At 42.7% G+C, this 15061-nt stretch overlaps 1 protein-coding gene across 1 annotated transcript in view; it reads right to left on the bottom strand.

The window, feature by feature from the left end:
* The window catches only part of SERGEF (secretion regulating guanine nucleotide exchange factor), a 197817-nt gene that overhangs the window by 163457 nt on the left and 19299 nt on the right, over positions 1–15061 (bottom strand). The window contains 2 exon segments of the mRNA XM_006110126.3: positions 7910–8068; positions 12833–12895. Of these exon segments, the coding sequence (XP_006110188.1) occupies positions 7910–8068; positions 12833–12895 (222 nt within the window).

The raw sequence follows: 15061 nt of genomic DNA, 5'->3' as shown, positions 1-15061 counted from the left end.
GGAGCGGGGAAGAGGGGGAAAGAAGAAGGGAGAGAGGGCAAGGAAGAAAAAAAGATGGCAATATTCTTAATATTTTAACATCCATAATTATTTCCTTAGGCCAGTTTTATGTATGCTTATATATGAATGACAAAATTTCAGAGCTGGAGTGGCCCTTAGAAATTATTATGTCTACACCTCCTACTGCCCAAATGGGGAAAAGGAGACTGGAGACTTTTATGTCTTGCCAGAGGACAAAAAGACAGCAACAGAACCAAGTCCCAAACTGTCCACCCCTTCAAATGTGACCTTCCAGAAGGATTTCACACCCTTCCTGAGCACCCTCACCCACTGACCTCTCCTTCCTCTGAAACCCTAGTCCTTTTAGTGTCGGGGCCACTCCTCTCACTCTTTGTCACATTCTTTTTTATTCTTCCACTAAATATTTAATTTTTTCAACGAACTATAAGCTTCCTGAAGGTAGTTCTGGATTGTGTATTCGCTTGTATTCTGTAGCATAGTGCTATAGACATGTAAGTGAGCATTCCACAAACACCAGCTGAAGAATCAAGGGTAACTAAGAATCACCTTCCTTATTGCTTGGGAAAGCACTAGCAAAAGCTGGAGAAAGAGGCTTCTTGGAAGAGTAAAGGATGTTCCGTTAATGAGTTAGAATATGCTGAGACACACACAACTTGGAATCAGAGCAGCAGCCTTGAGGACAAAAGACCAGATTCAAATTTTAGCTAACCAATCAGGGCCTTGTCTGTGCAGCAAGGATAATAAACACCCATCTTGCCAACTTCACATGAGGAAATGGATGTGAAAGCACTTGATGGTGATAAAAGTGGTCCATGAGAGCTATGACTTGCTATCCTATATAATAAAATGCTAATATGCAAATCGACCAAACAGTAGAACGACCAGTTGCTATGACCTGCACTGACCACCAGGGGGCAGATGCTCAGCACAGGAGCTGCCCCTGGTGGTCAGTGCACTCCCATGGGGGGAGCGCTGCTCAGCCAGAAGCCAGGCTCATGGCTGGCAAGCACAGTGGCAGTGGCAGGAGTCTCTCCCGCCTCTGCAGCAGCACTAAGGATTCCTCGGGGGATGTCTGCCTGCCAGCTTACATCCATGCGAGGAGTGGGCCTAAGCCAGCAGGTGGACATCCCCCGAGGGGTCCCGGGCTGCGAGAGAGCACAGGCCAGGCTGAGGGACTCCCCCCAGTGCACGAATGTCGTGTACTGGGCCTCTAGTGTATTATAAATGGAAATGCAGCTGCTGCTGTGAATCCTGGATTGCCTCCTGACCCTCACTCCTGAGGCACCATCTCCTGGTTTCTATTCCACGCACAAATCCATTAAGGGAATCTATGGCTATGCATTTCAGGTAAGATTCAGTGTTTTCTTGAATCAGAACTTCATGTACAGAAGGAACTATTATTCCTGTTCAGGCCCCTGGGTGTGATTGATTAAGTCACCCTCACTTCCTCATCATCTCTAGAGAGAAGGTGACAAGGTGGACAGGGCACTGGACTGAGAGCCACAAGACCTGTGTTCTGTCCTGGCTCCTTCCCTCACTCCCTATGCTTCCCCCTCTTCAGTCCTCAGTTTCCCCACCTCTAAACTGAGGGGTCAGGCCAGCTGAGCTCTAAGAGCCCATCCATTTCTGACATTCTAGGGATTCTAGAATAAAAACAAATGACTTCAATAATAAGTAAAAATTATCCATTTCAAAATAATCCTTTGGGCTTGGTTTGACTTTCAACCTTTGGATTTTCAAAGTTCTAAAGCACAAACATCATGAATTCCAAACCACCTGCTTTAAATAGAGCCCATGAGGTCAGAATCTCCCTGAGCTCGGCTGAGGTTTCATGACATATGGCCCCAAAAAAGATGGAGTGATATCCACTGTCACCCCATTCTAGAAAGGATCTTGGGGGGGGGGGAGAAAAAGAAAAAGAAAAATCAGCATTAGATGTGTATTTATAAACTTGGATTAGTGTGAATCAATGGCTAAACTTGAATTTCACTAGTGCTTAGACATCAAATGCAATAAAATATTTCTCGGTCTATTTCAATATTTCAATAAAATATTCCACATATGTCATGCAATTCCCCGCGTTAGAGAAAAGAATAAAAAACATCTCAACTAAAGAATATAACCAAGAACCAGGAGGACAGTGATGGGAAGGAAAAGTTTTGCTGAAAAGCAGAATGGGATTCTAGCTTAAATGCTGCCATAAAGTCATTTTCTCTCCTCTTGGTTTCAGTCATTTCATTTGCAAAGTGAGAAAGTTTCTTCTTCCATCTGATTCTCTAAAATGTCTAAGGTTCTAGGACTTTTTTAGGTGACACTGAAGAAACCGCAGAATGTCAAGTACTCCGTGTTTGCACTCTTTCAATCCACAGCCTTTGTGAAACCACAAGACTACCTTGGGATTCTGCGTGGCTCAGGGAAAGCTTCAGCATCCCAAAAGCCAAGGGATTCCAGACATGCCCACCAGCACCGCATTAAGGTTCCGAGCTTGTGTAAGTCATTGCTCTCAAAATTCTAATTAATCACCAGCAACCAGCACTTAGCAGTTTTAAGCGCTCATCTTCCTGCACCCTCCAGGAGAGTTCTCAATCAACCTGCTACCTATCCAGAGACACTCATATCCTCAGAGCCCTCTGCCGGAGAGAGAAGATATGAGCATCTGACACCCAGAGGGCTCCAGAGTTTCAAAGGACAGAGGAAGGGCATTTGTACTGAACTGGCACAGGAGCCCAGTCCTGAGCTGAATGCTGGACGCATCTCAGTTAGTGCTCAGACGAGGTCAGCAATACCTCTCCATTTTCCCAATGAAAAAATATAAATGAGCTCAGAGAAGTTAGGTTTATTCATCTGTCTGACATTTACTGAGTACCTACCTCGTATGTGCCAAATATTTTCCTACGCACTGAGAATACAATGCCGGGCAAAACAGACGTGGCCCCTGCCCTCATGGAGCTAACAGTCTAGTGGGAGGGGGAATTAGTCATAGAATGCTACAAAACACAGCACAAAGGAGAGGTTGTAGTGCTCTGAGAACAGAGAAAAGGGAAAAGTGATTAGTCAGAGATGTCAAGGAAAGTCCCCCTGAGGAGGTGATGACTAAGCTGAAGTCTGAAAAAAAAAAAGGACATAACTAAGTCAACATGTCAACATGGAGGGGTGTGGGGATAAGTGTGCCAAACAGGGAACAACAGGTGCAAAGGCACGACAGTGGGACATGCATGATGAACTCAAGATACCAAGGGAAGAAAGGGAAGGCCAGAGTGGAGATCAGCCAGAGATCAAGAGCTGGCACGGTAAGAAATGGAGCTGGAAAGGGAAGCAGAGGGCAGAATACAGAAGGCCTTGTAGGGCAACTACGGACTCTGTTTTTATCATAAGAGCAATGGGAAGCCATTGGAATGTGACACAATCGGTTTGAAAGGATCTTCCAACTGAGGTACAGAGAACAGACTGGAGGGGAGAGGAAGTGGGTGTGGGAAGATGAGGACACCAGTCAGAGGCCTCTGCAGATCCAGGCCAGGGGTGACAGCGGCTCAATGGTGGCAACAGAGATGCAAGCGGTGGCACTGCCCACAGCCACTCAAAGCTGAGATCACACCCAGGCCTGACTACAAAGTCCGTGTTTCTCTCCACCTTGCCATTTATTCACTCATTCAGCAATTAGTTACTAAACATCTACTAAGTGCCAGGCCTCTGCCAAGTGCTGAGGACACAGCCATGAATAAAACAGACACTGCTCTCCTGGAATTTACAGTCACGACATTAAACAAATAAGAATACAAATAAATGTAAACCATTACAAACTGGGATGCGGAAGGAACAATAAACAGTGTGATCAGAGATTTTAACACAGAAAATTACCTATAAGGCCACAAAGCTCTTCCAAACTTGATAATATAAAAGGGCCACTTGCCGGCTGCATGTAACGAAAGGCTTTGGGAAACTGCCTGTCAGAGCTGGGATGGAGCATCGGCAGCCCTGGCCAGCTCAGGAGTCCTCAGGAGAAGCTGGTATCTCTAGTTCTGCAGAGACCTTGTTGAAACAGAGGTCTAACTGCTACCTCCTCAATATACTCACATATCCCAACCTCTCACTTACGTGCACACACAGTATTTTACAATTAGTGATCTTCCACACAGATTTGTTCATTTGACCCTCATGGCAGCCCACTTGTAGGATGCAGGCAGGTTTGCATATCCTGCTTGCGAGATGAGGAAACTGAAGCCTAGACAGGTGAAGTGATTTAACCAAAGTCACCAAACTAGGAAGGCACCCAGATCTGCCATCCAGCTCTCACTAGCAGCACCTCAGGCCAGGAAATCATGAATCTGGATAAGATGGCTGCAGGTCTCTGAACCTCGGTAAAATCCCCCAGGGGTCCCATGAAGTTCCTGAGAACAATGATCAGGGACGTCACGCAGCCTGGAAAAGGTTTCTAGAATGCAGCTCCACCAGCCTGAGACACAGGTACCCTAGCCAACTTTCCCAGATTAGAACAGGTTCGCTGGGACTCTTTCCAAGTGCCTCTGACTAACAGAGAAAAGTATTTTTCCATCGCAAACACTGCAGGCAGGCACCAGACTCCTGAGGGGGGAGGGCAGAGACTGCATCCCGATTCCTATAGAGACAAACTGTAGTCATCCTGATACCATGTGAGCCGCCTCGCTAAGCACCTACCCCAGGGGATGCCAGTCTTGGGCAGTGTTTCTTGATCTTGGCACAACCAACATTTGGGGCTGAGTATTGCTTTGTTGAGGGGGGCTGCCCTTGCATCGTAGAATGTTTAGCAGCATCCCTGACCTCCACCCACTGGATGCAAGTGGCACCTCTATTTGTGACAACCAAATATGTCTTCAGACATGGTAAATGTCCCGTGGTTGAGAATCACTGGTCTAGGACCTATGGAGAAGGGGAAAAGCAGGGTCCATTCCCTTCTTCTCATCCTAACCCATCCCATCTTACTGGACAGAGAGAGCGCAAACTCTTCTTTAATCAACATCACACAATCAGTGCCTTCCTGAAGGAGACTGGGAGCTAATGTGGCCTGCAGGTGGGTCCTGGGAACAATTTGCCCTGGAGCGTGTGAAAACAACTACGGTCAAATAACTCCTTGTTCCACTAATGAGCTGCTTCTGACCAAGTGAGCCAATCTTGTTCCCGTTAACATGAACGGCCGAGTCTGATGAAACTGGAAGCCCTGGGTGTTTCTTCTCAATGACACTGGGCCCGGGAAAAGCTTCCACTGCTGCCAGATGGAGCACAGCACTGGCAAATCAGACAGCAGCAGACTCTCATTTACCCAAAACTCAGCACAACCGCCAGGACATGCACACATCCCAGCTCCTAGCCATTCTGGACTTAGGAGAAAGGGGAAAGTGACAAAGTACATAAACAAGCGATCTGAGTTAACAAGTTAATTAAACAGCTGAAACATGAACAAAAAATTACACTCTCAAGTGGAGGTGGGGACCTGAAGCTGTGTGACTCAACAGTGTCACAGCGTGGGTTCCAACCTCCCACCCCGAGGGTCGGGCTGTTGGCCCAGAGGTGGAAATCAGCATCAGTTACAATGTGCCACCGCTGGAATCAAAGAAGTGGCAGCTTTATGTCTTTCATTAGTCAGCTACCTAACTAGTTCAAGGGTTTACTGACAGACTCAACCAAACTCACTGCCATTTGGTAGTAAGAGTATTTCACTACACTGCAATTCTTTGCAGACTGACTAACCACAGAACACCCACCTATTACTCATAGGACTGCTAGTTTCTATGCTGCTTCTGCACGCTTTATTTGGCTCCACTGTTGCACGTCTCATACTGCAATACACTAACATTTCACAACAGGTCTGTCTACCCCAGTGGGCAGTGGGCTCCTTGAGGGCAGGGTTCATATCTAGTACAAGGCATGGTATGTAAACAGACCCTCACCATTTGTATGATGGGTTCATGGATGCATGAATGGTAAAATCTTCCATCTCTATATTCTTAGACTTAAGCCTGTCTACACATTCGTGGGAGGGCATGGCCCATGTCTTCTCTCCTGTTTCTCTAAGGTTTATAAAGAACATTGCTCAATAGGTTCCGATGAAACAATGACTGACTTGCTTGGCCTCTTGAATCCAAAGAGACAAACTGAGGCCTTCTGTTCATGAACCAGTGAGTCCAAGGAAAGAGGTCAGAAATCCTAGCTGTCCATCCACCCTGCTGCATACGTATTCAAATGTGTTTTGCCTCTTTTAATGAGACACAATTAGATGCAGGAATCGAATATATTCTTTACTAGGAAGTAGAGATACAGACATGAGCAGGACTAATAGGGTGCTTTCCCTCACAGAGCTCACTGTCTGCAGGAAAAGACAGATATTAACAATTATACAAAGAAGCAGCTATTATGCTCAGTGAGTCTTTTTAAGAAAAATGTAGATGTTGCCAATTTTTAAGTAGTCTGAACCTTTTTAAAGAGAATCAAGATTTTTCCCCAAAATAAATAACACGCTTTCCTTAGAGCGTCCTCTGAAGTTTATTACATGGAAAGTTTATTATACACCTCGGTCATATAGGCCTCTGTTCCACAGTGATTGTCATTTTTTTTAAAGACCAATTAAAAGCATCACATCTATGAATACTCCTAAGTCTATGTCTGTGTGTTCCAATGTGTGGTATGTGTGACATCCCAAGGATAACCGAAGCTGACCGGAAAACCTATAAAAGCCAGGAAGTACTGGAATAACAGTCACCAGATATTTGGGAGTCTAGAGAGTCAAGTAGCTCATAAGAAGGCGAAGAGCAGGCCAGGGGACTCCTGAGAACCCCTGAAGTTCAGAGGCCCTGACACAATAATGGACCTTGAGAATTACAAATTACCCACCTGCAGGAGCTCTAGGAAGGCAGGAAAGAAGAAAGGCCACAGCGGGGTGGGGACGGGGCGGGGGGTGCGAACACCTCAAGAACAAAATCAGAAATATGAAGACCAGAAAAGGAGAACCGCCCTAAGGGAAGGATGAGAAAAAAATGAAGACTCAAAGAAAAGATAAAAATGCCAAAAGCTGGCCCAGCCAGTGTGACTCAATGATTCGGCATCTACCTATGAACCAGGAGGTCACCATTGGATTTCCAATCAGGGCACATACCTGGGTTGCAGGCTCCATCCCCACAGCGGGGGAGGGTGCAGGAGGCAGCCAATCAATGATTCTCTCTCATCATTGATGTTTCTATCTCTCCTTCTCCCTTCCTCTCTAAAATCAATAAAAATATATTTAAAAAAAATTTTTTAATGTCAAAAGCTGGGTGGCATGACATGAGAAGATAACATGTGAGGGAGTATATGAGATGTCTGAATCAATGTACATAGTTTATTAGGGTTAATAAAATTTTAAATCAAAATACCGTCCCAGCTAGGACTCAAAATAATTCTCCTGCCTCAATCATGAAGTAACAGTGGTTGGCAAAAGTAGGTTTACAGTGGTAAGTCTGCGCGAAACACAGAGTTTATTCTTGTATTACTATTTATTCATTTTTGTATTTTCCATGCAAACAACGGCAGAGAGTCATCTCTTTAGTTATGACAAGGCAGACACCACAACAGCCTGGAAAAATTTCTGGGTGATGCTTGCTGCAATGGGTTCCTTCTCAAAACTTCATACACTCTTGGGGCCAGAGAAGGTAATAACCTAATCCAGCCTTGCTTTTTGGGGTGCAAACCTGTGATCCCGGGAGAAAAGTCACATACCTGGCTGACTGCAGAACCAAATTCTTGGTATCTCCCCTCCCCGATCCTAAAAGCTTTTCATCAGTAAAACCCAACATACTTAATCCTGAACATATATAGCTGTTTAGACAGCTGTCCAGCACAGCTACTCTTACTGACCACAAATTCTCCACTGCTCTCTTACCTGTCTGAGCAACCAGGTGTGTCCACCCACTCCACACAGCAGTGACCTTTTCATTCTGAAAACAATGTGCTTCTATTTTCTGAGGCACAGGAAGGAAAGCAGCCTGGGAAGCCAGTTGCCCGCGCTTGTTGCTTCCCCAAACATACAGCTCTCCTGAATCTTAAACAAGCAGAAGAGGAACAAAAGAGGTGAAGGAACATTAGTCCAAAATGATGGAAAAGAAAACAGACTGAAAAAAAAAGTGGTTCAAAGAAGTTGTATTGTTTTTATGCTACAATGTTGAGTAGAGCAAAGCAAGATAAAAATTTCATATACAGCATAATATAGGATTTTTTTAATTCTCTAAATAGGAAACAGCCAAATACTCACAGTAGTTTGTCAAGGAATGGGAATGTGTGAGCTTATTTTTCCATTAATTCATTCAACAAATATTTATTCAACATCTACCATGTGAAAGGTTATTTCTCTATATTCTATAGCTTTTAAAATACATGCTTGCAGCCCGGCCAGTGTGGCTCAGCAATTCAGCATCAACCCAGGTTCAAATCCCAGTCAGGGCACATGCCTGGGTTGTGGGCTTGTGGGGCATGCAGGAGGCAGCCAAGCAATAATGCTTCTCTCCCATTGATGCTTCTATCTTTGTATACCTCTCCCTTCCTCTCTCTCAAAACAATCAATAAAAACATATTAAAGTAATAATAAATAAATAAAATATATGCTTACATTACCTTTTGTTAGAAAAAAATATATTAACTTTTTGAAGTAACACGTTAAAAAATAGTATTTAAGCTTAAACTTTTGTTTTGTTTTAAATTTTTTTCTAATTACAGTTGACCCTCAATGATTAATTAGTTCCAGGGGTACCGCTTAGTGGTTAGACATTTGTGTAACTTACTAAGTGATCCCCCCGATAAGTCTAGTACCCATCTGGCACCATACATAGTTATTACAATGCTATACTTTACATCCCAGTGACTGTTTTCATAACTACCAGTTTGTGCTTCTTAATCCCTTCATCTTTTTTATCCAGCCTCCAACCCCCCTCCCATCTGGCAACCATCAGTTTGTTCTCTGTATCTATGAGTCTGTTTCTGTTTTGCTGATTTTGTTTTTCAGATTCCATATATAAGTGAAATCATGTAGTATTTGTCTTTGTCTGACTTGTTTACTTTTTAAGCTTAAACTTTTTAAACCTAAAATTTCACAATATGCCCTGTCTAGCAGACACTATATAATGCTACCACATCACGTCTGTGTGGCACTTCAGCTCACTTGAACATCACAATAATCCTGTGATATAAGCAGGAATGTAACTGACTTTGTGATTTAATAGAGAAAGAGCACATTCAGAGTCAAGTGGCTTCTATTCTCGGATCTGCTAACTAGCTATTGACCTTGGACAATCACTTCCTCCCTAAGCCTTAGTTTCACCAGCTGAACACTGGAGGATAGTCTACAAGGACAAACAATATGATTGATGACACCAGTAACAAGAGAAACTGGCGGGCAATTGTGGCAAACCAGAGGGCACATGCCTGTCTAAAAGGCATTCAGGTTCAAAAAAATTTCTGAGATTCACCAATGAACTTATATGCATACTAGAGGCCCAATACACAAAATTCGTGCAAGAGTAGGCCTTCCTTCCCCTGGCTGCCAGCACCGGCTTCCCTCTGGCACCCAGGACCCGGTCTTCTCTCTGGCCGCTGGCAGGCACCTGGGACCCAGGCTTCCCTGACAGCCCCAGCTTCGTCCAGAAGGACATCCAGTCTAATTAACATATTACGCTTTTATTATTATAGATATGCATTACCATGGACACAGACAATAGGGTGGTGAAGGCCTGGGGCAGGGCGGGATCTGGGTGGAGGAGGGCAATGGAGGGAGACAAGAGGGGGACATCTGTAATACTCTCAACAATAAAGTTTTTTTTAAAAGTGGGGGGGAGGACTTAACTGGAAGCCAAACAAAATGGGGCCATGGGCTATAATTAGACCATGAATCTACAATTTGTGACTCCTTTGGTGATCTCTAAGGGCTTTTCCAACCCTAATCTTCTAAGGTTCTATAAGGTTCCTCACACGAGGCTACTGAGCACTTGAAATGTGGCTAATCCAAACTGAAATGTGTTGTAAGACAAAAAAGCGCAATGGATTGCAAAGACTTACTATAATAAATAAATGAATAAATAAAGCATAGCTCATTAATAACTTCCATATTGATTACACATTGAAATAATATTTTGGATATGCGGGATTAAGTACAATGTATTACTAAAATTATTTCACCTGTTTCTTTTTTACTTTTCAAAAGGTGGTTCACATTGTATTTGTACTAGACAGCACTCTTCTACAAGATAAATTAACCAAGGCTCCAAGATGTTAAACAACTTCCAAGATCATTTGGATAATGAGGAGTCAGCAGAATAAAGAAGCCAGGTCTTCTGCTTCCACTGTATTCTGTGACCTTCCAATAAAGCGCTACAGTACTGCTTGCCCTAGGGTACTCTGGTATAGTCTCAAAAACTGATCAAAAGCCAAACAATATCAGTATAAAGGGCATTAGATTCAGGGTTCAAGGCCCAGATCTGCTGCTCTGTCACTCTGACATTGGGCACATCGCTTCACATCCTGGGCCTCTATTTCATCAAGTCTAAAATGAGGGAGTGTAAATACGTGGAGCTTCTTTGTCACCCAGGTGACCTTGCAGCACTGACATTCTGCACTTCTATGGTATATTTCATGCAGCCTCTCTGGGCTTCACCAGGGTTTGCAAAATACGATCCTTTTCAAGAAGGCAGAAGAGACCTTCAGATAAGTCTCAAGTCATTAAATGGCCTGGTTAGCTACCAAGATGCCATTGGCCATGAGCCTGTGTCTGTAATAAGCTTCTATTTACCTTAGTAAGTCTAAACCATCTTTTTGCAAACACAGAGGGCCTTCCACATGCGGATCATTACACTGTTGCAAAATTAAAGTCTGCTGCAATGTCAAATAGTTACATAACCTACAGCTCCAAAAAAAGGTTTCCAGAGCACTGAACAAGACCCAAGGTGTTAAAAGCTTGAACTAGACGAGGAAAGAGGGATATTAATCTTGACAACTTTTAACTGACATTAAAAATATCCAAAAACAGCCCTGGCTGATTTTGCCGGTTGGTTGGCCATCTTCCCATGCACCAAAAGGGTACCGGTTCAATTTCCGGTCAGGGCACAATCACAGGTTGCTGGGCTCAATCCCTAGTAGGGGGTACAGGAGGCAGCTGATCAATGTTTCTCTCTCACATCTATGTTTCTTTCTATTCTCTTCCTTCCTCTATCTCTAAAAATCAATTTAAAAATCTTTTTTTAAAATATCCAAAAACAATTCACTTTGTGAATATACTAAAATCACTAGATTGTACAACTTAAAGGGAAATTTTACACATGTATTACATCTCAATAAAATAAAAATTTAACATTTGTTTTAAAAACACCAAAATAAAAGTGCTCCATATATGGAATAAGTAACTTTACAAATTACATGATTTTTTAAGAAATTGATATTATAAGCAATTAGAGAATCTCTAGATTTCAAATTAATTAGAACAGAGCAGAAACATCTCTTAGCCTACTCTTTTATATATATATATATATATATATATATATATATATAGACTGTGGGACATGAACTAGTCACTTCCTGCCCTGGGGCCTCCAGTCCTTCCTTTATAAGTGGCATTCATTTCAACTCAACTCTTTCAACATATAGGTATAGATCTAGCTAATATGAAACATAGGCTAAAAGTAGGTATTTCTTTTCTTGACTGTTTTAAATTCATTATGTAACAAACTATATGTAGTTCAGAGTTTGTAAAGTATTTAAGCTCTTACATTATGTCTGTACTTTAGAAACAATAACAGCTTCTCAGTGGGGCTGCATTGCAAATCTGATGTTGAAGAAACTAATATGAATTAATTTACATATACTACGTACATACCTTAACTTCCACATAAAACACTATGCATGAAAGTCGTTTCCCTTTGCTTAAAAATGTAACGCATTTAACTCTGTGTGAGGTCTTAACCAAAATAAATTTCTCAAAGCTATAGTCTCCAGTCTACCAGCAGGGGGCAAAGGAATCCGGGCTTTGAAAAAGACAACCTTCACTTTCCAGAAAATACTGTATTGACTGGGTGTGTCAAATGTATGGATGGATGTATAGCTAGACAGATATAGTGTGAGAGAGAAAAAAGGTTAGATAAAGGAATAGATCAAAAATATGGAATCAAGAAATAAATAAAAATACAAAGTAGAATAGAAAAACATACATAACTAGATTTAGATATATGGATATATAGATTAGATAGATACAAAGATAAAATACCAATAAAAATAGAGATATATAGTTAAATAAAATAGATAAATATAGAAAGAACAAACAGGGAGATAAATGAATTTGAAAGGTTAGTTTGAGATTAAACAGAGAGGATAGCTAGAGAGTTTACATAGTTATATTAGACATTTAAATAGATTAGATGAGAAAAAAAGAAATTAATAAATAAATAGATTAAATGGATAAGATAACAATATGTCACATATAAATTTACTGCTGGTTAATGATTTGATAATCACAATTACCCTGAAGGGAAGATATTCTTATCCCTATTGTACAATTGAGAAAACAAAATCAGAGAAAAGGAAGTAAGCCCATATGGGTGTGTTACATGTACTGTCATATTTAGTTCTCAGACTATCCATGAACTATTTCATAGACAAGGAAACGGTCCCACGAGGGAAAGTGACTTGCCTAAGATCACTCGCGTAGTGACAACAGAATTCTGCCTCCAAAGTCTGTGCTCTTCCCTCTGGTACCCCAATATCACCCCTTAAAGGAGAAACATACAGAGCTGTGATGGCACGTTAAACTGAAAGAGCTGGTACCTACCTGCCAATGAAGCTGAGTGATCTGACCCAGCCACAACACAAATTGCTTTAGAATTCTCTAGACCTACAAAAAAAATAAAAAAAAATTTTTTTGAAATTACATTTATAATAGAACAAACGGGGCAGAGAAGGGGCTGAGCAACACCAGCAGGGCCTGGGAGAACCTCTTAGCCAGTGCAGGCAGGTCTGAGTCGGAGCACTGCCAAGAAGATGGCTAACGTGGTGGGGAAACTGGTTACCCACCAGTGGGCTGAACAAGTAAGTAAATCTATTGAGGATAAAGGAGCCAGATTTCTCACTATCAGAGAGGAGAGGAAAGACACACATATGAAAAGATGGAAGGCTAGCATTGCCCATGCGATACTGGATTGCCATTGGAGAAATCAATGTAGACTCATGGTTTCTAGTAGAGACAGATAAAGTGATATGGGTGTGCGCATGTATAAATATGTGTATTTCCTAGCTCTGTCCACTAAGGGGGCCTAGAAAAATGGCATCTCATACATTTAGCTACTATCGCATGCAGGCACTAAAATACAAACCCAGGCTTCCTAACAACACACAGGCAGAACTAGAATTCAACCTGCCTTCCACCTCTAAACTCAACACTTTCCTCCCTTAATCACACTGCCTTTACTGACAAGGTATAATTCCAATCAACTCTGCTAGAGAAACTCAGTCATTCTGTAACTCTTTTTTTCTGACACTTCTGCTTAATTAACTAGGGTCTTAATAAAATGCCCCTCAACCTTAAAGTATCCTGTGGAATGAGAAAGGGACACGGCAGACATTTCAGCCGCATTCACCGGAGAAGAAGCGCTGGGCCCCTGGTGGCCAGGTGAGGAGGGACATCCAGGGTCCCAGCTCCAGAACTGCTGGTGGTAAAGTAAGGTGGAGGAATAAAAAATGAAAGACTTTAAGGGCAGGAAGCTGATGACCTGTTCTCAATGTGTCATCAGAAAGTTCCTCCAATTCAACTCTGAATCTAAGCTGTGCCCCAAGCAGATCTCAAACAGGCTGTTCAAATCAAATATAAGAACAGCATTTCTAATTCCTTCTAGTTACAGTTCTGTGCTAAAATAGAAAGCAGAATCTTTGGTGTGTGGGAAAGATTGTACAAACAACTCATAACAATACAATATACAGTGCTATCCACACATGAGAAAATATGACAGAGGCAAGAAGAGGGGAAGTCTTTACTTAGAAAGCTGTACCTGAGCTAGGCCTTAAAAATTATCAGGATTTTCCTGGGGGAACAGGAAGGAAAAGGCAGAGGTAAAAGTTTGCCCACAGGCACAGAAGAATGAGAAAGCAGGATGCGCCCAGGGAGCAGCAAATACCTTGGTGAGGCAGAAAAAAAATGTTTGGGAAGTTTGAGTTCATGTTCTGAATGTTTTCAATGCCATGGGAAGTGGACTGCCTGTCCAGCATCCAGTGCCTCCTTCTCCCTCCCCAACTCAACCCTTCAGGTGGCTAACCTCACCACCAGAGAAAGAGGAGAGCCTGTAGGACTTGGGAAAATCAGAATGAACCCAACATCTTATACATCGTCCCCACTGTACCCTTCCTTTTTCTTTCCCCTCTTCCTACCACCTTCTAAAACCCCTCTTTGTTCTGAGCTAGAGGAGAGTAGTTAGATGTTTCCTGTAAAGGTTTCATTACAGCCAACCATCAGTAGACTGGGTCACAAAGTAAGAGAGTGAGACAGGAAGAGGAAGAAGAAGACATGGTGCTATATAAAGGCCCACAAAGTGAGTGCAGAGCAGAGGGAAGGGAAGGGGGAAGGAAGAGAAAAGAATGAAAATGAGTCCCAGCATGAAAGAGAGAAAAGGAGAAAGTCCTACAGACAACTGGCCAACCAAACACGGACCGACAGACCTGTGGGCAGAGCATTTACTGACTACTCCTCATGTGCCCATGTAGAGAGATTTCCCGCGGGGAACACTCCTACCTCCCTCTCTGCATCCTCACTGGCTCCTGCTTTCCTTTGGGAGAAGGAATTGGGCAAGTCCTTCTGGGTGCTCCCCTTGGAATGTGCTGCCTGCAGAGAGGGTGCCTCCTCATGTGTTCTCAGCTGTGCTGTCAGCTTAGTGGGCCCGACTCTATGCAGCTGCTCCAGTGCCTGGTAGGTAAATTCGACCTGGGATTCAGAATTTAGAGGTTTACTATTGCTACACACTATTCCTTAACACCTAAGCCATGTCTTCAACCTACCTTTGAATAGTTCTAG

This window comes from Myotis lucifugus, unplaced genomic scaffold (assembly GCF_000147115.1).
Source record: "Myotis lucifugus unplaced genomic scaffold, Myoluc2.0 scaffold_124, whole genome shotgun sequence".
NCBI classification, from domain to species: Eukaryota; Metazoa; Chordata; class Mammalia; order Chiroptera; family Vespertilionidae; genus Myotis; species Myotis lucifugus.
The sequence above is the reverse complement of the archived record's forward strand: the minus strand, read 5'-3'. Positions and strand labels throughout refer to the sequence as shown.